Source organism: Manduca sexta, chromosome 23 (genome assembly GCF_014839805.1).
Source record: "Manduca sexta isolate Smith_Timp_Sample1 chromosome 23, JHU_Msex_v1.0, whole genome shotgun sequence".
Taxonomy (NCBI): Eukaryota; Metazoa; Arthropoda; class Insecta; order Lepidoptera; family Sphingidae; genus Manduca; species Manduca sexta.
Genome location: NC_051137.1, coordinates 11,755,412 through 11,779,210, shown reverse-complemented (window position 1 = coordinate 11,779,210; position 23,799 = coordinate 11,755,412). Strand labels below are relative to the sequence as shown.

Sequence of the window (23,799 nt, the reverse complement as noted above, 5' to 3'; positions counted from 1 at the left end):
AAAATATAAAACTTACTTCGTCCAACTCAACTGCATTATTAGTGAGGGTTTTGGAACACTCTCCTAAACAGGAACTCGAAGCAAGAACGGGTATCTCTATCTGCTGAACTGCAGTACTGTCGGAAATTTTAGGAATCTGGAAAAAGAATGATTTATTATACGCTTTACGTTATTTTTTCATACTATACGATCATTATTTTATTAATCTTTAAACTCACGTGTATATTGATTGTTGGTACGGAGAATGTATTAAGATAGACCTTACATTTAGTCTTCCGAAAACATGTTCCTAAAAAATGTCTAGAACATATGCTGTCATATTTTTTTGGTTCCCAATTTGATCGCCCAGTTGCCTGTATCCAAGTATGACGTGTCTCCCGGATCTCTTGGAAACCTACAATGAAAAATATTCACTGTAACAGAAAAAAATTAGCACAACTATCCTATAATATTATTTAATATATACAGTGGTTTAATCTCAACATAGATTATGCTAGTATGGATAATTAATACATAATATAGTCAACTAGCGATACATTTATTATGGCTTGCTTAATAATTGTGTCCTTGTCTGTACCTACACAAATTCTCACGTTGCTACTGCAGAACGAACTAGTTCTTTCGTGATTACTGTACACTGTATCCACACATCTCTACTCTACACTGAATATTTATGAACAATGGTTACAATAAAGAGTACTTGTAACTACTGGAATAATAAAGACATCATCATTATTAAAGTACACAATACGAATACGTTAAGATTATATTTTCCTCAACAGCGGGGTAATTTTAAGTCGTGAATGTTGGTAACTCAACAGGGCGTATTAACCGGACAAATTGAAAGTTTACTTCAAAATGGCCACTTAATCCCAGTGACATAACTTTCGAATTCGACTTCGTAATATGTTAAATTTATAATAATTATATTAAGTTTTACATAGATATCTGTTACTTTTTAAACCAAAATACACATTGATATTGGTAAATTATTAATGTTATTTTAATTATCTTGACGAATTTTGCTATATAAAACCATAAAAGTAGCACTTACGAATGAAAGGTTATATTTTCAATTTTTCGCTCACTTCTGCTTTTACAGCCGATAACACTGCAGTGAACCATATTTAACAGGTTAAAATACTTAAATATGTTACAAGAACTATTAAAACAGAGCTTGTAATGATCTATTTCCACAATCACTGATGCACAACTTGTTGACGTTTAGACTGTTTGGCCTGAACTGAAGATAGGCCATACAATAAAAACCGAACTCTGAGAGCGACAAAAAATACCATATGTATCTCTCTCGCTCTTGGGATTTTCGTTATAAATCTATCCTTTTCTCATTATTACTATTATTCGCATGTCAACTCTATATACTATTCTATCTCTATGATTGAGAAGCAGATGGGATTAAACTCAGTTTTAATTCAGAACACTTTATTTGAATTAAGCTATTGAATAATAGATGGCGCTTAACAGGTTTAGATTTATGACGGTTACCCTTTTTATTTGAATATTTTTTCTTTTTAATATTATTATGGTTATTTAATCACTATACACCATCACGATCGTACGTATTTCACCTGGACACTGTAATTCGTCTCACTGTATATAGTTTACATGCACTATTTTTGAACTATGCGTTTCATATAACCGTTGGAGCGGGAATCATCGATTTGAAATTGTTCGCACTTGTTTTGCCAAAATCTTGAGAAATTGTTCACTTCATGCTTAGATAACACTTGATGAGGTACCTTGCGGTTGTAACTGACTATTGGTAAAGTTTTGTGAGCTTTTAAGAACTTCATTTTACGAATTTAAAAATGCACAGAGTGATGTTTAGGTCGGCACACTAGCGCCAAATTGTTATCTAGGACAAGGTCTTAGTGTTGGGCAAATTTCATTCGAATTCAATTTAGCTGTTTTCGCATTTAGATATAATAAACAGCAAAACATGTTCACAAACATTCGCATTATTAATATCAATAAGACGTAAGTCTTTTTTATTTTATATCACGCGACTATACCGCGAAGTGGTACGTAAGGACCTATTTATATATTTATGTATTTAGTAGATCTAAGATCCCGGTGAACCAGACTCCAAACCTAAATGTTAATAACGATTATCGACTGATAAGTCAGTTATAAGTGCAAATTATTTGCCATTCAGATGTAGGTATCTACATAAAATTTTTCAGTAGCCAATTTGTTGGTTTTTAGAAAAATATTAAATGCTATTTAATTTTAAAAAGGTCAGTACCACATAAGATTTTATATCAAAGTCCTCGGTACTATAGATAGGTTTCTGCCACTAGATAAAAGGTAAAATTAAAATAAATATGCAAATTTACTAGTCGTCCACCGGCAATCATAAGCTCTACGTATTATGGACACACCCACTTTGCGCGTCAATAAACGAATATAACATTTGCTAGTATCTTTATTATTATTTCATTATATTTATTTACACAAGCGTATCTAAAAATGTAAAATCAATCAGAAACTAAGATCTAAAAATTTTCAATGTCAAGACCCGAAAAAAAGACGCCACACACCTACTTACACGTTTTGAATAATAAACATCTTAAATTCTAGGCTTATAACCAGTTTCTTACACTATTCCCACAGAGCTATACGTTGAAACCAGTAACAGTTCGACTTACACAGTGATTTATCGTGTTGTATTACTCTCATCGTGAAACGATGTTCTTGCGTAATTTATGCAGGACTACTGTAAAATTAAATGTTAGATTTTATTCTGTTAATGCATTCCAGAAAAAACCGCCAAAAATTTTAATTACCGGTAAGTTTTTTTTTTACGCAAAAAGTCTGAGGTGTTTATTTATGATTGATTTCCGAATAATATTACTTTTTGATATTTTAACGCGTTAAATAAATTACGTTTTGGAAAGGACGAAAAACTTATTTTAGTTTAAGTTAGTACTTTAAATATATCGAGCAACATGTAGATGTATTAATAATAATTCTTAGTGAAAGTGAATGGCATACTAGCGTAGACGCATGCGGTCATTATTTTAAAATTACTTCCAGCGTATGTAATACCTACATAATTGCACTCTTTATTTATGGTTAAGTAATGTGTATATAACTGTAATTAAAAAAAACGTGTTCAATATAGAATACACACATAGTTACAATAATAGAGATCATCAAGTAAACTTAGGTATTAATAAAAATTATACTTAATTTAAACACTTACTTAACTTTAACAAACTATAGTTAAGTACTGCCCTAAACTATCTATATTAGACAAAAATAATAAAATAAGGTTTGCAGAAACCAAAAATGTGGTAAGATAATTTGTAAAAGATGGTAGTAAGACGCCTGAAAGAAAAGCGAAATATAAATCCAAAACTTAAAATAGTAGGTTTTTCGACTCAATATTAGCGCGGGTCTGATATTTGTTCCCAACTTGGCGATAGGCTCGCCCCCTAACGCATCCTGAGACGGAATTTACGAAAAAATGTGAAAAATATGTATATTAGTTGCACCTCTGCCTACACCTTCGGGGATAGAAAGTGTGAGAATGCGTGTATGTAATATTTTACAACTCATCTATAATAATATTTTAGAATTTTCAAAACAATCAGCGATGTGCCCAACTGAATACCTATATTCTAAACACGTTCAAAAATCTTACTTAGTGTTCACTGCTCATTTTCATTAAGTACTTATCCAATTTAAGTATAATATAGAGCTATATAATGTACCTACCTAGTGTCCTAGCTATAAAATGCCCGCAGGTTCAAATCACAAGGACACACACCTCTGACTTTTCTAAAATGATATATGTATTCTCTGGGAATTATCGGTTGCTTTAACGGTGAAGGAAAAGGTCGTGAGGAAACCTGTTTACCTAAGAAGTTTTCCATAGGAATTTTGAGGGTATGTGAAGTCAACCAACCTGCACTAGGCCAGCTTGGTGGACTAAGATCTAATCCCTCTCAGTAGTAGAGGAGGCCCGTGCCCAGAAGTGGAACAGTATATAATACAGGCCTGATATTATTATTATAAACTATTTAAAAATATATTTTAGAATTACTATTAATCGCAATAAGTATATAACAATAATGTTACTTAACAATAATACAAAAACATTCAACTATGATATCCTTGTTTACCCATTTTTCTTATAGAGCCTGAGGCAAATCTGAAGTAGCAAACATTTTTGTGTTACACGCGCGGATAGAAATGATTAGTAGATACTGCAATTTCACAAACATGTTTACGTTACCTGTGCGGTAAATTACGCTGCATGATAATGTTATTTTGTTTATCGTTACAATTGTACCTACAGCATAACACTTAATCTCATGCAAATTAATTCTATACTTATTTAGAATCTCGTCCTATGATTGACATCTTTACCTTCTAATATTATAAAGAGGTAAAGTTTGTATGTCTGTAGGGGCTAATCTTTGGAACTATTGAAGAGATTTTGAAAATTCTTTTACTAGTAAGAAGCTACATTACTCTTGAGCGCTATTGGCCACTTTAGATCCCGGGAAAATATTTATCCCGGGAAAACAACGCGGGCGGGTAATAAATAGTTTGTAATTAACCGTTAACCAGGTATACAAATCAAATATTTTTGAAAATATTCAATAATGATTCATAAACCTAAAAAATTTGGGGAAAATTGTAGGGTATAACCAGTGGCACCATTACGGGGACAAACCGGGCAACATCTCTCTCGGCCTCGCGCTATACAGGAGGCCTCACGCTTACACGGGAGTCCTCGTGCAGTACTTTAGCCGGGGACATTTTTTAGGTCACCACCATGTTAACTAAGCAAAGCGGATTTTAGTGTCGCGGAGAAAGTGATTTATCATTATCGTCTGGCCTTCATGGATGTCTATATTTTTTTTTTTATTTACTAACAAGTACAATACATTAAGTACAAGTAAGTAGTAAGGACCGACGATCTGGTGAGGGTCGCCGGAGTCCGGTGGATAAGGGCGGCCCAGAACCGGTCCCTGTGGCGCTTAATGGGGGAGGCCTATGTCCAGCAGTGGACGATTCCCGGCTGAAATGATGATGATGGTGATGACTAACAAGAAGAGTTTCCCTATGACAAGCGTTTGACCCATTTTAAGATTAACGTACGGCCAGCATTAGTAGTTAAATTTTTATCAGGTAATCAAGGAATTTCGGAAATTTTAGGCACCTAAGACAAGCATCCCTCCATTTATAAATGGTAGCCTTACTCAAATCAAACAACATGCATAATAACGTTTATTCATAGTACAAAAAAGCTAATCAAAACGTGTTTCTGCACTAGCTTGTGTTAGTTGATAAAAACTTGCTGCGTTTCCTAGCCGTGCCAAGAACATATTATTCATGTAGAAATATGTAGATGCATACATTTTGGTATTACCATTCTAAGCGCGAGACGTGTCCTTGACTTTACTTTAATATTGTTATGTAAACACTCACACCTTTTATCCCCGGAATTGTATTATACACTTTTAAATAAACACAAAGTATTACAATATGTAAAAAAACATGCATAACTTAAGAAAATAGCATATTATAATTCAGTAGGTATAATGAATTCTCTATTAACATATAAAAATTTTGAAGATCTTTCAACCGGATTTAACGTTCTGTTCATAGATTTAGAATAATGGCTGCTACAACTTGAAATAGGAAATGATATCAAGTAAGTAATTAGTAAAAATACACATCTAAGTACTTATAAAACCCAAAGCCCAATTAGAATACTCTATAATAATTTTAAATCGGATATATATAATCCGATTTGATTTTGGTATTACAAACTAATAACGGATTTAGATTTTTTGTACACTTGCACGGCGAAGTGACCTGATGGTACATATGACGATATATGTATATCACCATAATATCAGCCCTGTATTATATACAGTCCCGTTGCTGGGCATGGGCCTCCTCTACTACTGAGAGGGATTAGGCCTTGCTCCCCACCACGCTGGCCTAGTGTTGATTGGTAGACTTCGTACACACAAAAAAATCCTATAGATAACTTCTCAGGTATACAGGTTTCCTCACCATATTTTCCTTTACCGTTAGACCAAGCGATAATTCACAAAGAATACACACATATTTTTTTAGAAAAGTCAGAGGTGTGTACCATTGGGATTTGAACCTGCGGACATTCTTCTCGGCAGTCCGTTCCACACCCAACTAAGCTATCGCCGCAGTTTTTTTTCCTAAAAGGCTGATTTTTCATGAGTTGTTATAGGTAATATCTATATTACATAGGCAGCGTAACCAGCTGAGAGTTAATTTATAGTTAACAATGTCTGCATGATCGCTATGCAATTAAAGCTAGTGTATACTATTATATTATACAAGTAACCTTAAGGCTCTTATCACTCTGGCGAATTATGAGCGAATTCGCAGTCTTGTAACCGCCGCGAATTCGCAACGAACGCCCAGCAAGCCCACTGCGGGTGCGTAACATCTTCGCTGCACCGACGTCATTATATACACTCTCGTATAATAATCTCTTTTTCAATTGAATTTGATTACCTATAGAATAATCGCCCTCTTTCAGTCGATTCGTTAAAAATAATTTTCCCAAATTCATCGCTGTACCTTCTCAAGTTCGTTTCCTGCGCCTTTCCAATAAAAAAAGCTAACAGCAATGTTTCCTCGTAGATATACATTATGTTACTGACTGTCCAAAACGCATTGCAAGCCCGCAGCGTGTTCGCTGGGCCTTCGCTAGACGATGAAATCGCTCGCTAGTATGATAGGTATCTTACATACATTAACTAGATAACAGTTATCTAGGACACCGTATGTTTTCTTGACAGGTGGTCTAGGTCAACTAGGAGTGGAGTGCGCCAAGTACTTGAGAAACAAATATGGAAGGGAAAATGTTATACTATCCGACATTATCAAGCCGACGGAAGAGATAATAAAGGATGGACCATACATTATTGTGGACATTTTAGATTTTAAAGGACTGCAGAAGATTGTAGTCGACCATAGGGTCGATTGGTTGATCCATTTTTCTGCTTTGCTGAGTGCGATCGGAGAGCAAAATGTTCCTTTAGCTGTAAGAGTTAATATAGAAGGAATGCATAACGTTATAGAGCTCGCAAAGCAATATAAATTAAGAATTTTTGTACCGAGTACTATTGGCGCTTTTGGACCAGATTCGCCGAGAAACCCCACACCAAATATTACTGTGCAAAGACCAAGAACAATATACGGAGTTTCGAAGGTCCACGCCGAATTATTGGGCGAATACTACTTTTATAAGTTTGGCTTAGATTTCCGTTGTCTAAGATTCCCCGGAGTAATTTCCAGCGACCCACCAGGTGGAGGCACAACCGGTATGTATTTTAAATAGGTTCAAATCTCACATTTTTTTTACCAGAAACACCGTACCGACCACCGTTGTCAGATATTCCACGATTTAAATTCTCAAAATCTTATAAGTCACTGTTCTGAACAATTCTTGATTTTAAATGCAAATTAACATTGGGTAAACCATTAATAGACTATGTCGACGTCAAAAAAATAAATAATACATAATATTAGCAGACACACCTCATATCATATAATATGTAGATTACTTTATTATATAATATACACACCCACATTAATATACCTAATGCTAATATTATTCAACTACTTAATTCTTGTGTCTTGTCACTGAATGGCATGGCCTGGAAGTTGGTTTTAATAACGGCTAGGTATTGGCTTTTTTATATTTATATGAGGCATCTACCTGGTTTAAATAGAAAACCTTACCAATTAAAATCTAGAATTTACACCCAAAAAATCATCTGCAACTCATTGACGCTCGCATTCACCACAAGCAGTCTATATAATATAATTATCTAATATTCCAGATTACGCGATCGCAGTCTTCCACGACGTACTTCGTAAAGGAAGTTACCAATGTTACCTGAGACCAGACACCCGACTGCCAATGATGCACGTGAGGGATGCCCTCCGAGCCCTCTCCGAGTATCTCGAAGTTCCTAATGAAAGACTTAACAGGAGAGTCTATAATGTGACGTCCATGAGTTTCACTCCTGAAGAATTGACTGAGAAGATGTTCAAGTATGTTCCCGAGTTCAACATCACATATAAGCCTGATAGCAGACAAGAGATAGGTGAGATAATCTTAACTATAGCTATATTAAAACTTGGGTTTCTTCGTAAAAAATACTTAATATTTACAGATTTCATAAATATTATTATGAAAATAAAGCTCATTAGATAGAGGCACGAGTCATGAGCACACTCGTGATTGGTCGGTTTGATGTCCAACGTGGCAATGTTTCGTGTGATTGGTTCCTTGGTGAATGCTCGTTGTTTATTGGCGTACACGTGCCTTGCGTCTATTAATACACTGACTTCCAATTTGTAAATACTCGAGCTCGTTCCCACCGCTGATCCTCTATGGTTATGACTTGTGCAGTTTATACTTGTATACAAAATAATAAAATTATAAATATATTTATGTAAACAATACATTTTGAACACATAATACAATACAATTTCAGCGGATTCTTGGCCGCAAGTGTTCGACGACAGTGAAGCTCGCCGCGACTGGGATTGGAAGCCTGAGGTCGATTTAGACAACCTCGTCAAGATCATGGTGAAAGAGGTTAAAGAAAAAATTGCTGATGGTTGTTAAGCATACAAGCAAATTACAATGTATACATAAATATTATGTTTTAAATAAAATGAATATTACTTATATATATAATAAATGGTCTTTAGAAAACTTTAATTTGAACATAGGAAAGCTTATCATTTGACAGTATAAATAAACAAATTAAGACGAAAGCTTGTAATAAAATAAATAAAAGTATCAAAATGGACACAAATTTTATGCGAACAGAAGTAAGACAATTTAGGGTAGTTTTTTAAAGTTTAGAGTAAATTACTGTGACCGCGGTATAGACATCAAGCACTTAACCCATTTTCCTTAGCAGTGTGAAAATAGCACTTGAATTTATTCCAATTCCAATTTATTTTGTTTGGCTGTATCGTTTATACGATAATTATGCCAATGTCAAGTTTGAAAAGCAGAAGCAAAGAGAATTATAATATATATGGGCAGAAGACCAATGATAAAAGTAGTAAAGTAGTCATTGGCAGAAGAGTAAGACACACGTGCTATATGTCAAAAAAGGTCTTAGGCCGGGTGAATATGAAAACAAAGATAACATATACGAATGAAATAAAAAAGCAAAAGAAAAACCTTGAATAGGAATAATTACAAATTTGAAAGTTCTTAGTAAAACTAAAAACTTGAATTTATAAAAAAAAATAGATTACATATTGTATATGTCACACCTCTATAACAATGATGTAAATGCCAAAAATAGCAACTTTGAACTATAGCAAACACTTAAAACAGTGACATTCATAACAGGTACTGCATTTATCAAGAATTAATAGTGCATTGATTATGTACCATAGTTGTTCTGTTTTCGGAATTCTCATATTAGAGTTTCAATAATGTACAGCCATGAAAATAGCTAAACAAATTCTAAATTTCAATCACTTTGAGGCTTTTGTGTTCTTATCAACAATTATTTGTTTTTCACTGAAATATTATATACTTACAATTAGGGACCGGATTATAGGCAACATAAAAAGCTTGATATACATACATGCAAATATAGGTATATGCATGATGCATAAGATATGCACGACAACTGGCAGAATATGCAACATGAAATGACAAGTTTTAAGAACAAAAAAAGAAAACTAAGTTTTAATTTTTTATTTCTAGATTAGCAAACTATAATTAATTAGTAAAGTATCCATTGATACATGAAAATAAGTACGGTAACATTATTTGATAGTTTTATAAACGTAAACAATCAAGTATGGTTCCAAATGTTCAATAGTAAGATTGTGTATTCGATCATTCCAAACATTTTTGTAAGTGGAAAATTATCGTTCAACATATCTCTACATATAATATTCCGATTGAAGTTAGGGTGTATAACCGTTTTAAAGTTTTGAATTTGTTCCGTTACTTTTGTAGCTTACTTTACTTACCTACCAAACTATTAATAAAAAATGAAACGCAATTATGAATCAATTCCTTTTATTTAAGCATTTATAAAACAAAATAAAATGTATATCATACCGTTCTATTAAGTGTTAGTAAGAGGCTGTAAGCATTATTGACTGCCTAATGGTAAATTAAAATCAATATAACCCTACCACGAACAATCGTACAATTACTTTCTAACGTTACAATTATATAGAAACTAATATGCGTGGTAGAACTATAAGTTATTGAAACTTAATATTATGACTCATTTCACGCTATACTCAACTCAGTCTTCGATATGTTACGCAACGGCAACACGGTCTTAGATGCTACACTTGCCTCGGAGTAATACGACATTTCGACAGATCATACCATAGACAATTTTATATGTGGCCTCTTTGGTACCGCTTGGAAGCTATTTATAAAACAAATTATGTTAAAAGCCTTTAGACTAAGGGAATATGTACAATGGGTTTATTGTAAAAATAAACGAACTCTATTATTATCGTCATTAGTTTTTAACAATCCTTAGATAAATGGCAAAGGGACACTTCCAAGTTATAAGTAAGTTATACAAAGAGACGCGATAGTTTGACCTTATTATTTTATTAATAGATTCATGTTTATAGTTAAATGTTCCAATCCAAGAAACATGCATATTGGCAGGATTACTGTCAAGAACGTCATATTAAAGCGATGCGTCATAATTTATATTCACGTTCACATAGACATAAATAATAGACTGAGCAATGAAAAAGTAACCATTCTGTAGAAAGAGAAAAAGTTATTATGCGGCCAATAACACTTTTGTTCAGGTCTTTAAATATTGTCTATGCCACGGCCCGTATTATTGCTTCGTCTCTCTCACACTGACTCGTATCCACTGACTGCTGGCGGGTGAATATTAACGCTCAGTCTATTCTCCGTATCTATGGTTAAAGCACAGGTTGCACATCAATAAGATATGGACGCAATAGCAGCGCGACGGGCATGATTACAACTTATATTTGAAACGTTTGTTTTTAAACTGGCGCTATATCCACAAACACCGTGTCCAACATGTTCACAATTTTACTTATTTCCAAAACTAGTCTTACTATGCTTTTTAGCTCTCAAATTATAACTAAAAATATGTTTTTGTAAGTGTAATGAAATTGGAATCTATATACGAATGATTTAAAATCCGTAATTGATTGCATTGAAAGCGCGTCTGCTCTATGTGTGACAAGTGTGAATTAAGATGGAGAATCCTAATCTATAGTATTGGTGCCAGGGGGCAACAAAATCTACTATCAATATTTGCAACTCCAGAGTATGTGCCACACATCGCCCGATAGTTTGCCGCTGTTATATCTAAGCATTCGAATTTTTTGTTTAATCGGCAAGTAACCGATAACAACCACTATATTGCACAAACTTCATCATTTTCACATATTAACTGAAAACCCAGCCAATTTCTAGGAAAATTAAATATTGCACCATTCACATGACCGTAGCTAGAATAGAAGTAATTATAAAAACCAGTGCCATAGTTACAGGGATGGAGGCAGTGCGTTCCTGGTGACAGCACTCCATGTTGGGCATCTTCATCACTACATATAATAAAATTGTAGCAGGCTGACCGTCTATCCATTAAAGATACTGAAGAAAAACTAATAGAGAGGGTCTTAATTAGAGCAACAGGAGCCAAAACAGTACAGATTTTTTGTTTGGCTGTATGCTTGTACTATGTACACGCATCACGCAAAAACTACAGCATGAAATTGTATGCAGTTTTCACCGATGTTTTGCTGGAGCTCTAACTTAAAATAGGCTTCATTTTATTCCGGCCAAATATAATGCGGGACTTTTATCCCGGAAAACTATTTCACGTAGATGGAGTCACGAGCAAAAGCTAGCAAAGTAAGGATCCCGATTTTTCGGTCCAATTATTATAATGTGTCCCGAGGCTTACTTATGCTAGCGACTCTGAACATATTTATTTATATTTATTAAGGCGTCCTTACTAATCGTATTCCCGTTTTATTATTCTAGCTACGGTCTAAATTCACTATATCACAAACGTTCACGTACCTATTGCATATTATGTAAACTAATTAAACCAATAACTCCTTAATGGCACTCTTGGTATCAGAAAACTAACGTTTAAGAATCTATAACCTAAAACACAACGTTTCATGTTTTAGTTTGGAATCAACATAGATTTCCGTGTATTTTATAATTGGTTATAATATAGACACATAATACACAAATTATCCAAATTAATGTGCATAACATAAATACCATTTATTACTACTACACGTTAATAAATGTACATTTACTTTAATCAGAAATAACTCTGTACCCAACTATGCGATCAGGGGCCTTATTCCCAATCCCGCACGTTATTTAAACAGTGCGTAACAAGCACGTAACACAACGCGTCATGTTTAGGACTATAGAAATTTGGCTTACAGAGTACCATTCCACGTACATTTCTCGAAGATAACATGACACGGCCGCGTTACGCGTTTACACTATCATACAGAATAAGGGCGCAGAGGCGGTAACTAAATTCACACAAAATTTAATACGTGCAGAATTGTAAACTCCGATGAAGCACTGCTCTATCAAAGCGAAGATTTATTTTGATCTACACTCTGTTCTTATTATCGCCGGTTTACTAGATTTCCAGCCGTACTCAATAAACGATCCCAAACTCTTTTCAAACCATCGTAAGATCGGACCAATCACAGCAAAGTATTAGCTGAAAAATTTTGATTGGCTTTGACCGAAGATTAAGATTGAGATATTTTATTGTATACGGCCGTTACTATATGTTCAAACGACCTGCACGTCTCTTGTAAATAAGAACTGCGAACAAGTCCCATTAAGATTAAATCGATTGCAGTAGTACTACACAGTGACTTGGCACTGTAGTGCTAATGTTCGACGCCATCTTTCTGCGTTCCATCTACCCTGCAGATATTTCGCAGCTGAGCAATACGATATAAGGAGTATCCAGGAAGCCTATCTTAGGGCGTCTTCAAATTAATTGTCCATAAGAATTGTCACAATATAAACCATGCTTAAATAAAAGAACTAAGAGCGACTTTAATTTGCCGTCAAGTGTCGCGGGCTAGCAGCGCCACGTCAATGCGGCAATTGCGCGTTTTTGTTTATATGGATTTACTATAACGTGTGACCGCCGCGCTGCAGCCGCGCGGTTAATTTGGAGTCGCCCTAACAGTATTCGTACAAACAATAAGAGTGAATCCACGACATTGACAGTAAAACAACGCTGTCCCTGGGGTAGAGCGAGATGAACTTTCGCTTTAGGCGCTAGAGTGTCAACGGGCGCCAAAATACTAAATACGAAAAATTACTAAAAAATATACTTTATATTATCTATTTCACATTTACTGAAATACTATTTATTTGATGAGAAAATGAAAACCAAAGCGACAAAACAATCCCGCTCTACCCTGATAAAGGGCTAGGGGCCGGCGCTGATTAGCTTATCTTGTTATCAGTGGCGAAGGGTGACATTTTCTGACATGGAGCCCTACACAACATATAGATACCAATAATAGGCATAAATGCATGCTGCATAGCGTTCTAATGATAATTATATTTACAAAAATTATGAAAGGGAAGCCATCAGGGTCCTTATTCTCTATTCCGCACGATACTTTGACCATGCGTAACAAACACGTAACGCACCGCGTCGCGTTTATGACAATAGAAATTGAAATATAGAATACCCTTCTATGCTTATTCTTCGAAGATACTGCAACACGGCCGTGTTACGAGTTTACATTGTGTTAGAGAATAAGGCCCCAAGAATCGGATTATATAGACCTTTCGCCACTGCTAGTTATAAATATGAATATAATTTCACCTCTTCTGTTAATAACATGTTATGACCAAATAAATACGAACAGAGTTTGAACTACGCCAATGAAAAACAATCCATATCACACATCCCGAATATATATTTTCTCATATCACACTTACATAAAATGGCAACAATTAACATAAATATCACATAGGTTACAAACGGGAAATGCAATAACAATACGAATAAGTGCACTGTTAAAAGGACTTATAGAACAAAAATGTTTCACGTTGAATAAAATAATAGTTACACAGAGTATTAAAAACGCAAACGCAGTTAAATCGGCATAACGGTCTTTTGCCGTAACGAAAATTGAAATACTCCAATAAATGAACATATTAAAATAGCATAATGTAAATAATATTTGATAAAGATCCATTTATACATAAATATACATATGGTAAGTGTTGTGAATTAAAATCGTGTAAGGGCCATTTTCAAAAAATGATCTCAATTGATTTTTTCAATATATCGTAAAAATGGACCAATCAGAACAAAGTATTTTTGACATGCTTACGAATGTCTTATTTTGATTGGTTAATTATCAAAATCGGATTGAAGATTGAGATTAGCATCGTTTATTGAAACCGGCTTTAAGTGAGATACAACAATAACTATATGTACATGCGGGTCAATGATCTGAGAAATAACCATCAAACCGACACTATTCTAGAAATAAAAATTGAGATCGCGTGCATTCGATACGTTAGTCAAATCTCACGCGAAATACATTTTTGCATTTAGTTATAACCTGAAAAAATTACCGTTAACTGCGCATAGAAATCTCAGACATAAAGTTTACAATCAAGACAGGTTTAAACTTTAGATAATTAGCACATTTATAAAACATTGAATTCGTAATATACTATTGTAAGTTAAAACTTAAGTACACAAATATAAAATGCACTATATTTCCCATTGGAATATACTTTTACATATTTTTCAATATAACACCAATACATCGAATTTTAAACATATAAAGCGAAATAATAAAATGAAGTGATAATTCATAGTTAGGCCGATTGTACACTCTATTGTCATTAAAACAGTGAAAGCCCATATCTATTATAATAGCAGGGAATATGAATAAGTACCGGCCATCGTATTCTTATTGAAATAATTTAAAAACGAACTACACTAATTTGATAGACAGCTAATATATAATGCACAACATATAAATAGATTTTGATTTGCATGGTTAATTTAAAAATGGCGCAAACCTGACTACGCAATGCTTCATTTAAACTTATTAATAATTAATCATGTAATGCCGTCTAAAGCATTCTCGAAACTTCTAATTTTTGTATATATAACTTCAAAATGATTTAGAATAAAACAATATGCTTCCGTACGTGTACCACATATTTTAAAATGAAAAAAAAAAAAAAACAGGTGGTCGAAAATCGGAATTCAACATATTAAAAATTACTACAACGTAATCGGAGTTTGGACTTTAAGCCCCAATAGCGTTTGTACGCAACAATTCTCTAATACAAATTTGGAATATTTCGTTTCGAATGGAATAATTTTTATTTGATTAATTTCATTATCATTTAAATTCCTAATATGTTAAATATCGGCCATCAATCAGTTCAAAGCGATCAGGTCTACGATAAGTGATTGCGTGCATGCATTATTAATAGACTCCATTACTCAACAGTTTTACAGCATGTAATCACTATTACGCAAGTCATTCTGTAGAATATGTGATTTTGTGTGATGGCAAGAATACAATACGATTATGGATAATTATCCTTAAGTGGGCGATTAATGGACTGAATAAAATAACTCTTTTATGTAACATTGCTATTTAAAAAAAAAAACGTTTTAAATATACCAAAACGTCACTTGAGCCGTTATTTGATTTGGTTTTATAGACGATAATATTTTAACGTTTTGATAATGGAACAAAAATATAATTAAATTATTATGATTTCTTTAATTTTGGGACATACACTTTACATAAATTAAATATATATTTTATGTCTAAAGTTATTTACAAGTTAGAGATTCCGCCTAATTAGTGTGGGAGAGCGGATACATCGATAACAATGGCCAAAATGTAAATATATTTTTTGCATCAGAAAAAACAAAATGCGTTATATGAGTTAATTGCTCAATGACGTAATTTTACTCACTTTATGACTTTGTTACTAATGCAAAAAATAAACAGACGGTCGGATACTTTTTTTAAAAATAGCTAAGAATAAGATATTTAACTCGGTTCCCAAATGTTTCCTATTAAGTACTCATCATTTACTAAATCAAAACACTACGGGGATTATAATTTTCAAATGTCATAAATTCAGGTCGTTTATTAAAACCACAACGAGAATGTGTAACAGCCTGTCGACGCTCATTGCACAGGCGTTATACTAACAATGGCTTATCAACCATGTCCCGAAACGGTATCTCGCGTATTGTGAAACTACATATCTACGGTGCTAAACTAGTTTCCATAGCGCACACCTGACCACGACCTTACAATAAATCGATGTTGCGTCAAATGTCAAATCAACAATATCGCCGCATCGTACAACGTGAACGCCACCACTTTGGTGCCAGAACGCCTATCTGCTATCACTATCAACTATGTTTATTCAGCGGACGCCTTTTTACACATCATAATATTTTTCACATTCATGACACAGGCGCGTCAACCACCGAAATAGCTTCAACAGTTTCCGTCACAATTTTAGCAAAAATATTTATACCTCTGTCACATATACAAATCGAGTTTTATACGTTACGCTTACTCCGACTTCGCGTGCTGTTGCAGCTCTTTGCTCATGTTCAACTCTTTCAAACGTTGTCGCAGCTGTGCCTTCTTCAGGTTTGTCATTATTTGAGTCGATTGGTACAGCCATGATCCCTGGAAACAACGATAATTTTCATTACGTTATGTACGCTTTTATACTTTGTTTTGCATATTAAAAATACATTTTTAATATACTATTTGGGGATCGACTCGATATCGCTGAGGAGTCATTGGGCGGGCGGCCGAGTGAAAAGAAAGTCAAATCATGTCTACATGTTTGATAAAATCTTGCATAAACTGCACATTGCAATACTATGACGATGATCAGTTATTTAAAGATGTTTTTGAAAATTGAAAGTTATTTATGTTTGTATTTCAATGGAATTTAAACCGTTGTTTATCACGTTCTACTCTAAGCCTGGCTCGGAACCCTAGACCGGACTCTCGGAGGACAGACAGTATAACTAAAACACATTTTAAGTTCAGGATTGATATTTCTTCTCGATAAGGCTCGCTACTCTTAGACAATGGATGTAAATACGCTGTGCTAACTACAGATGGTTGCGTCTCTGTCAACTCTTTCGAGCATACTGCGTTGAAGCGACTGTTACTTATGCAAATTAATCTCCACGGCATTATGCAGTTGAAATGCAAACAATAAAAACAAAAATGAATCATAATAGTTTACTAGGTAGGTACCTATTTATATTTGTTTTCCTTCCTACGACAAATGCTACTTTTATTATGATACTTTGCAGTGGAATAACATTAATAAGATGTTATACATTGACTATTTTGAACCGACGACGTGTTTTGTTAATATAATTAGATTCGACAGGTCAAGTAGTCAAACCTAACTTCTAATTTACACAAAAACGTGTGGGAGACTGCAAATCAATTAATAAAACTTAGAAAGAATAAAAATAAATTGCAAAATGGCAGTGTTACTATGGTGATTAACATTTTAGATTTTTTTCTACCATAACAACTTTCATCGAAATTGGAAAATAGTCAACGTGCGTTTGGCATATAAACTATGAATACTTAATAAACAAAACAAAGAGTAAAAATCATATAATTTACTATATATACTGATGACAAATCAATTAAAATTCAACTAATGAACATGCAAGTTTGTCCTTATATAACGGTATTCAACCTTGACTTGACGCTTGAACGACTACATACACAAAAAATGTATGATATATGTACGTATTCAAATATTCCAAGCAAATTATAATGTAATGTAACCGTTTAAACTCCACAGTAAATTTGTGAATCTAACTAATTTTAATATTTTAGACCGTCGACCATGATCGCTTCGCAAGGCCAACCGGTCGCATGATACAAGAGTCTATAACTTTGTATAATTGTACTTACAAGACATCATTTATGATTTATTTAACTTGCAGAAGGTAATTTTGTATAAATAAAGCAAAAGGCATTGCGTATCACTCAAAATAAATGTACGCAACGAAATAGTTTTTACGAAATATAAATACGATTTTTTCTGTCTCCCCTTGTTTAAGTTTGCCTTAATACAGCAATTCTATATATTTTGATAGAACGAATGTACTAAGACAAACAAAAACAAAGACTAATGAGACAAAAAGTCGGAACAATATTTAGTAAAAACTATTTCGTTACGTATATAAATATTTTGGGAAATACTCAATGTCTTCTCCATTAGGAGTAATCACCATCTGATTGGCTTTTCCCCTTACCGATAGACGCAACACTTTACGAAATAAATATAAAATTTAACATTCTCAAGAAAACGTAATGAAGAAATCGCAAATATCGAACTTAGTCATCTTGAACAAAAATAGTATTATGATATAAAAATATACTTACAGATAAATCCATCACAAACTATTTTACTTAATAAGAAAAGTCGGTTATGAAAGAATAATGGATTATGCGCTTACGGCTAAACGTGATATTATGTCATGGAAACTAAAATATAGGTACTTATAGATAAACCTATAAGTAGATAATATTATTTGTACTTAAAATTTACAAACACGACCATAATTGTAAAACTTTATTATTTATCACTTATACCTAATGGAAACTATTCGTTCAATTCAAAGATTCTAATCGGTTTGCGTAATATTGCACTAATTGGATATTTTAATTCTAAAGTTATCTATGACTATAATGCAAAGGTCAAAACTGAGGTAGGTTGTAAATCCATTTATTTTCAGGTAGAAGATTATTATCAAGCGGCGATAGCCTAGTTGGGTGTGGAACGGACTGCCGAGACGAATGTCCGCAGGTTCAAATCCCAAGGGCACACACTTCTGACTTTTCTAAAAAATAATGTGTGTATTTTTTGTGAATTTATCGTTCGCTTTAACGGTGAAGGAAAACATCGTGAGGAAACCTGCACATCTGAGAAGTTCTCTATAGGAATTTCGAAGGTGTGTGAAGTCTACCAACCCGAACTAGGCCAGCGTGGTGGACTAAGGCCTAATCCCTCTAAGTAGTAGAGGAGGTCCGTGCTCAGCAGTGGGCAAGTATATAATACAGGGCTGATATTATTAGAAGATTATTCCGATGACGATACGTGTTTCTCGCGACCGTAGGCGTAGAGTCGTAACGAGTATCCCCCTTATTCATAGACGTTTTTTATCTAAGGACGGAGCATTGCTGTGATAACAAGTCTGTTTCTCAGTGCTGAGGACATGGCAGCCTTCGCAGTGCGTAGACATAGGGCCATTATGATTGGCTAATATTGAGATACAACTTGAACTAGTTGGCTGCCAGATAAACAAAGCTGAACAAACAGCAAGCTGTCAGATAAACAAAGCTGAGAAACAATCTTGTTATAACAGCAATGCTCCGTCCTTAAATACATAACGTCTATGAACTAGGGGGTAAGTTTACAAAATCTACACGTTTCAATTTCAAGTCCCGTCGGTATGAAGTGAAAGCTTCTAGCATATTCGATGAATAATTATTTAATTCCTTTAAGTAATTAAAAAAAAAAGTAGATACATGTTTCATGTGCGTCCCCAGGGAAATTTGACTATGGTAGCAGGCACTCGCTTTGGGTTTTATAATATTAAATACGGATAAATGGTTATACCAAATTAGAAAAAATGCAGTCCAGAGCAACGAAACGATCCTGTTTATCAAGATACATTCAAGGACGTAGAACAAGATCAATATATAAACGTCGGGATTCCTGCACTTGTGTGGGCGTGCGCATTCCTACATACTCTTAAATTTGTAATTAATACTAGAACGGACAATGATCAGCGTCATGTATACGAATAATTCCATCGCAATTAAGATGTATTTTAGTACGAATGTCATTCATCGGAAATTATGTTTGGACTCACGACTTTTTCCGATATTGGAAATAGACTATAATAGATATGTCATGTGTTTACGCGCGTATGGTAGCGTCGTCTGATATAGATTCAGTTTGAATAATAGTTGTAATTTGAATTATTCGTACGGTAAGAGCATTTCGGTATTAAATCCAGTGCGCGCGTTCATTTCGTATAAAATGCGACCGGCTTTACTGTTTTGATACTACGCACCGCCGTGTGTACTGAAATTAAATGATTTATATTTTTATGTCAGTTTGGTACATTATCTTTAGTACATTCTCCTCGTACCTAACGCGATAAGATTCCAACAAGTGGATATTTAATATGTACCTGATTAAAACTTATTATAAAAATAGTCATATTGCAAGTATTTTGTGCAATAAATTTATGATATTGATTGCAATACAAATAATAATGTGAAGTGAAAGACATTGCGCAGTAAGATGTCTTCTGACATCACCTTGGATAATGCCAGTCGTTCCAATGATATACAATTTCCGAACGTAGGTACTTGTCGTAATCTACACAAGATGTACTTGAATACCGTATTTAGGCGCTTTGCAAACTATGGGTCGCGAGGGCATATTGTATGAGCCGCAAAAAATAGATAAATACATCGACTGACCGGCCCAAAAGCCAGACGGCCGCTGATGGATGAAAAAAGTAACTAAAATAATTATTGAAACAACACTCCTTATATGCAATTAAGTATGTATTAAAAATGACTTCATAATGGCCAATAGGTGTGTCCAGACTTCGAAGGTTTTTGTTAGGTGTGCAACGGCCCTTATAACTTTAAGAACCATTGCCGTATTACACAAGCTAGCTTAATAACAGGTAAAGCATCCATGTATGAAGAACTGACAGGAACACTCATATTGTGATTGCTCATTGAGACATAATTAAATTCAAATTAAAAATCCACTTACCACCATTATCATACAGTTCAATAGGATTGGAATCGAAAACACCACTGAAATGAACAATCCTTTACTGTCGAAATACTGTTGTCTTGAAAATAATGCCCAATTTCTGGCCGCAACTTCGTTTATGCTCTCCGAAAAATATACCAACAGCACTAAAACAAAAAAAAATAAATTATAACATTTTTCTATTAATGTTTATAAACAAACATCGCAAATTTATTATTTAAGAAAGTTATACTTTTAGACAGAAATTAAGCAAATACTTACACAATATCATAAATAGTATAACTTGAAAGTTTCCGTAGTTTCTAGTCGAGAAACATGTGAATGTTACTATGATATGAAACGATAACAATGCAATGAGCCACGGGTCACGCCATTCAATCTGTAATGATAATATAAAAATATGTAATTTATCCATTGTTATCAAGCTTATTATGACAGATATAATTAAGACGGATGACCTTACTGCCTTGCTTCACACCTATTGGGACAGTAAATTTGTTATTTCAATAAGAGAACATTGTATGACTGAGAAAAGTATTTCGCTCGCTTTAATAACCGCGGCTACATTTTACGTTTTTAATGTAAGACTCCTAATGGAAAGTGAACCCGTTTTGACGTTGGTGTTATCTGTTTCCCACCTAGAACGTCGTAGTTGGCTGACCTCCACGCGTCTGGCGGACAATACGAGTTCGTTCGTAGAACTTTGCATTAAATTGTCAAAAAATTTAATTGAAAACGCGCCAGATTTCTCACACTCCCGCTTCATAGGATAGTAAAATAGCCTTGTACATGGCCCCGTTATCCCGACTTACTGCAATATTTTTTTTTTCTCCAGCAATATATGAGTTGCCTTTTAAACCAAACAGGCACATTCATCGCACAAGCTTATATAAACAGCAAATTTCCTCTTTTGGTTCTCTTAGATTGGGTGACAACTAACAGTCTATGCATGGGTGCTATCTTTTAAATATGGAGACATAATCGTTTAAAGATCTCATCAAAAACTGAAGGACTATCCACAATGAGTTGCAAATACTACTAGTACTTCTAGCCCTTCCATTGGCTTTCAAAGGCTTGCTGCTTTCTACTTAGATTATAATAATGCTACAGTATATTTTAAATTATGTTTTTTTTTATTGAACTTAAAAAGAATTTGTAAAATATTCTATTAGTAGTAAAATATATTACTGAAAATGATTTGCAGAGTAATTTTTTCTACTTAGTGTTAATTATAATTTCAAATCAAACTAAAATTTAATGTTACTAGCAACATCAAGGATGTTTTAACAATTGAAAAATATGATTTTTAATGAGATTATTATTGACTTTGTACAGCCTGTCTATGGGCAATCAACTGTATAGAAAATACAAATTGGGTTATAACTATAAATTGCTATCCATTTTCTTCAGATTTTGAATCTAACAGCTAATATTTCCTGACATACTACACCTCAAAAAACACATTATCATCACTAATAAGTGATCTTTAAAAACATCATAATAAATTAATCAAATTACATGTCATTTTGGGAATGAGATAGTATATTTTGTTGTTGATAGTTTAAAGGTCAATTTCATATGCTTAAGATTTTTGCAGACATTTTAATTGACTTTTTGTGTAGGTATATGCATTGCTATGTATAATTAAAATTATCCATCCATCTGGTTTCAAAAACAAAACCTGACCTCTCCTTGCTTTATAACTATTAAATGTAGGTTGTAAATTGTGGTTTTACATCATAAGTACAGAATACATTTATATTAGGTTAGTGGCATAATTGTGCTGACTACCAAAGGGTATATTCTTTCTTGCTGGTTGTCATTTGAGCTTCACTTTACTAGACACCAGATACAGGGTAGTCATCAAAGACAGTCAAGAAATGTATGACCATAAAGAGGGAATCAATTAGACCAGTTCAAGTATCTCCTCATGCTGTAAATTAATACATATTAAGGCACTGATGTAAATCTGACGTAATTCGCTTTGCTAAACCATGTTTATACTTTATTTTTATGGTTTGACCAAAACGAAAACTTTTTAATAAATAATATAAGTAATAACAATTTTTTAGCTGTACTGTGACATTGCATTATGTAGAGTTAACAAATAAGTGGCCATATTGATGAGAAATTATAAGTAAATACATTTTTGATAGAAGGAAAACCATTCTTAGGACTAAAAATCAATCCAAAATACATTTTATTATCTAGCTACGATGTGCCTATATGCCGGCCCGCACAGTAATGTGAAAAATAAAATTTTAGATTTTAAAACTCTTAAATGTTCATGATTTTTTAGATCGTATTACATAAAATATAATTTATTGATTAGAACACATAATAATGTTTTGAATACCTGTACTAATGAATCTTTTAATCTTTAGGACTATATTTAGTTCAGGTGTACTTACGCTACGTAAATACGAAATGAAATCCGATATTTGGTTGACTTCCACAAATTCTTCCATAATATCTTAACACTCAATATATTTTCTGGGTATTTATAAGAACTGTGAACTAATGACAAACAAATCAAAAACACCGAAATGCCGATTCCAATTTGCAGACAACTGTCGCATCCAGTGTTGCCAGGGCCCTTGAGTCGTAAATTACGTTTTGTTTCCTGAAATGTTACATTTTTGCTGCAAAAGTTACATTATTGTTTTTTTTTAATTTACGTGTTTTTGGGCAAGCATTTCTGTAGATACGAAACCGCGAACCGCGGGAACCTGCGAAGTAGAAAACGTGCGCGCGCATACTCAAGCAAAATCAAGTTTTAATATATCCAAGATACGTTTCATTTGGCGTGGTGAGCAATCTCTGAGTGTGATATGGAGTGAATTACT

The 23,799-nt window shown here is 33.8% G+C and overlaps 2 protein-coding genes across 3 annotated transcripts; one reads left to right on the top strand and one right to left on the bottom strand.

Moving 5' to 3' along the window:
* Positions 1-2,610: 2,610 nt before the first annotated feature.
* On the top strand, positions 2,611-8,774 carry LOC115456291 (L-threonine 3-dehydrogenase, mitochondrial). 2 transcript variants are annotated; one of them, XM_030185303.2, is made up of 5 exons: positions 2,634-2,809; positions 5,644-5,689; positions 6,828-7,352; positions 7,875-8,141; positions 8,535-8,681. In XM_030185303.2, exons 2-5 carry the CDS (start codon positions 5,680-5,682, stop codon positions 8,666-8,668), a joined length of 936 nt encoding a protein of 311 aa, XP_030041163.2. In that variant the 5' UTR covers positions 2,634-2,809; positions 5,644-5,679; the 3' UTR covers positions 8,669-8,681. The 2 variants fall into 2 exon arrangements, with proteins under 2 accessions (XP_030041162.2, XP_030041163.2); XM_030185302.2 differs by lacking the exon at positions 5,644-5,689 and having other exon boundaries at positions 2,611-2,809; positions 8,535-8,774.
* A 1,305-nt stretch (positions 8,775-10,079) lies between these two features.
* LOC115456293 (transmembrane protein 18) lies at positions 10,080-23,544 on the bottom strand. The gene is made up of 4 exons (XM_030185305.2): positions 23,365-23,544; positions 21,215-21,332; positions 20,951-21,099; positions 10,080-16,794 (listed from the first exon to the last, which is right to left on the bottom strand). The coding sequence occupies exons 1-4, from the start codon at positions 23,419-23,421 to the stop codon at positions 16,675-16,677; spliced, it is 444 nt and encodes a 147-aa protein (XP_030041165.1). The 5' UTR covers positions 23,422-23,544; the 3' UTR covers positions 10,080-16,674.
* Between the last annotated feature and the right edge of the window lie 255 nt (positions 23,545-23,799).

Excerpts from the sequence above, each read along its gene's own strand:
- LOC115456291 (XM_030185302.2), top strand. The coding sequence starts at position 2,710 with ATGTTCTTGCGTAATTTATGCAGGACTACTGTAAAATTAAATGTTAGA. Across the intron at positions 7,353-7,874 it reads ACCAGGTGGAGGCACAACCG|ATTACGCGATCGCAGTCTTC; the intron begins GTATGTATTTTA and ends CTAATATTCCAG. Across the intron at positions 8,142-8,534 it reads TGATAGCAGACAAGAGATAG|CGGATTCTTGGCCGCAAGTG; the intron begins GTGAGATAATCT and ends ATACAATTTCAG.
- LOC115456293 (XM_030185305.2), bottom strand. The coding sequence starts at position 23,421 with ATGGAAGAATTTGTGGAAGTCAACCAAATATCGGATTTCATTTCGTAT. Across the intron at positions 21,100-21,214 it reads TATACTATTTATGATATTGT|TGCTGTTGGTATATTTTTCG; the intron begins GTAAGTATTTGC and ends TTTTTGTTTTAG. Across the intron at positions 16,795-20,950 it reads TGAACTGTATGATAATGGTG|GGATCATGGCTGTACCAATC; the intron begins GTAAGTGGATTT and ends CGTTGTTTCCAG.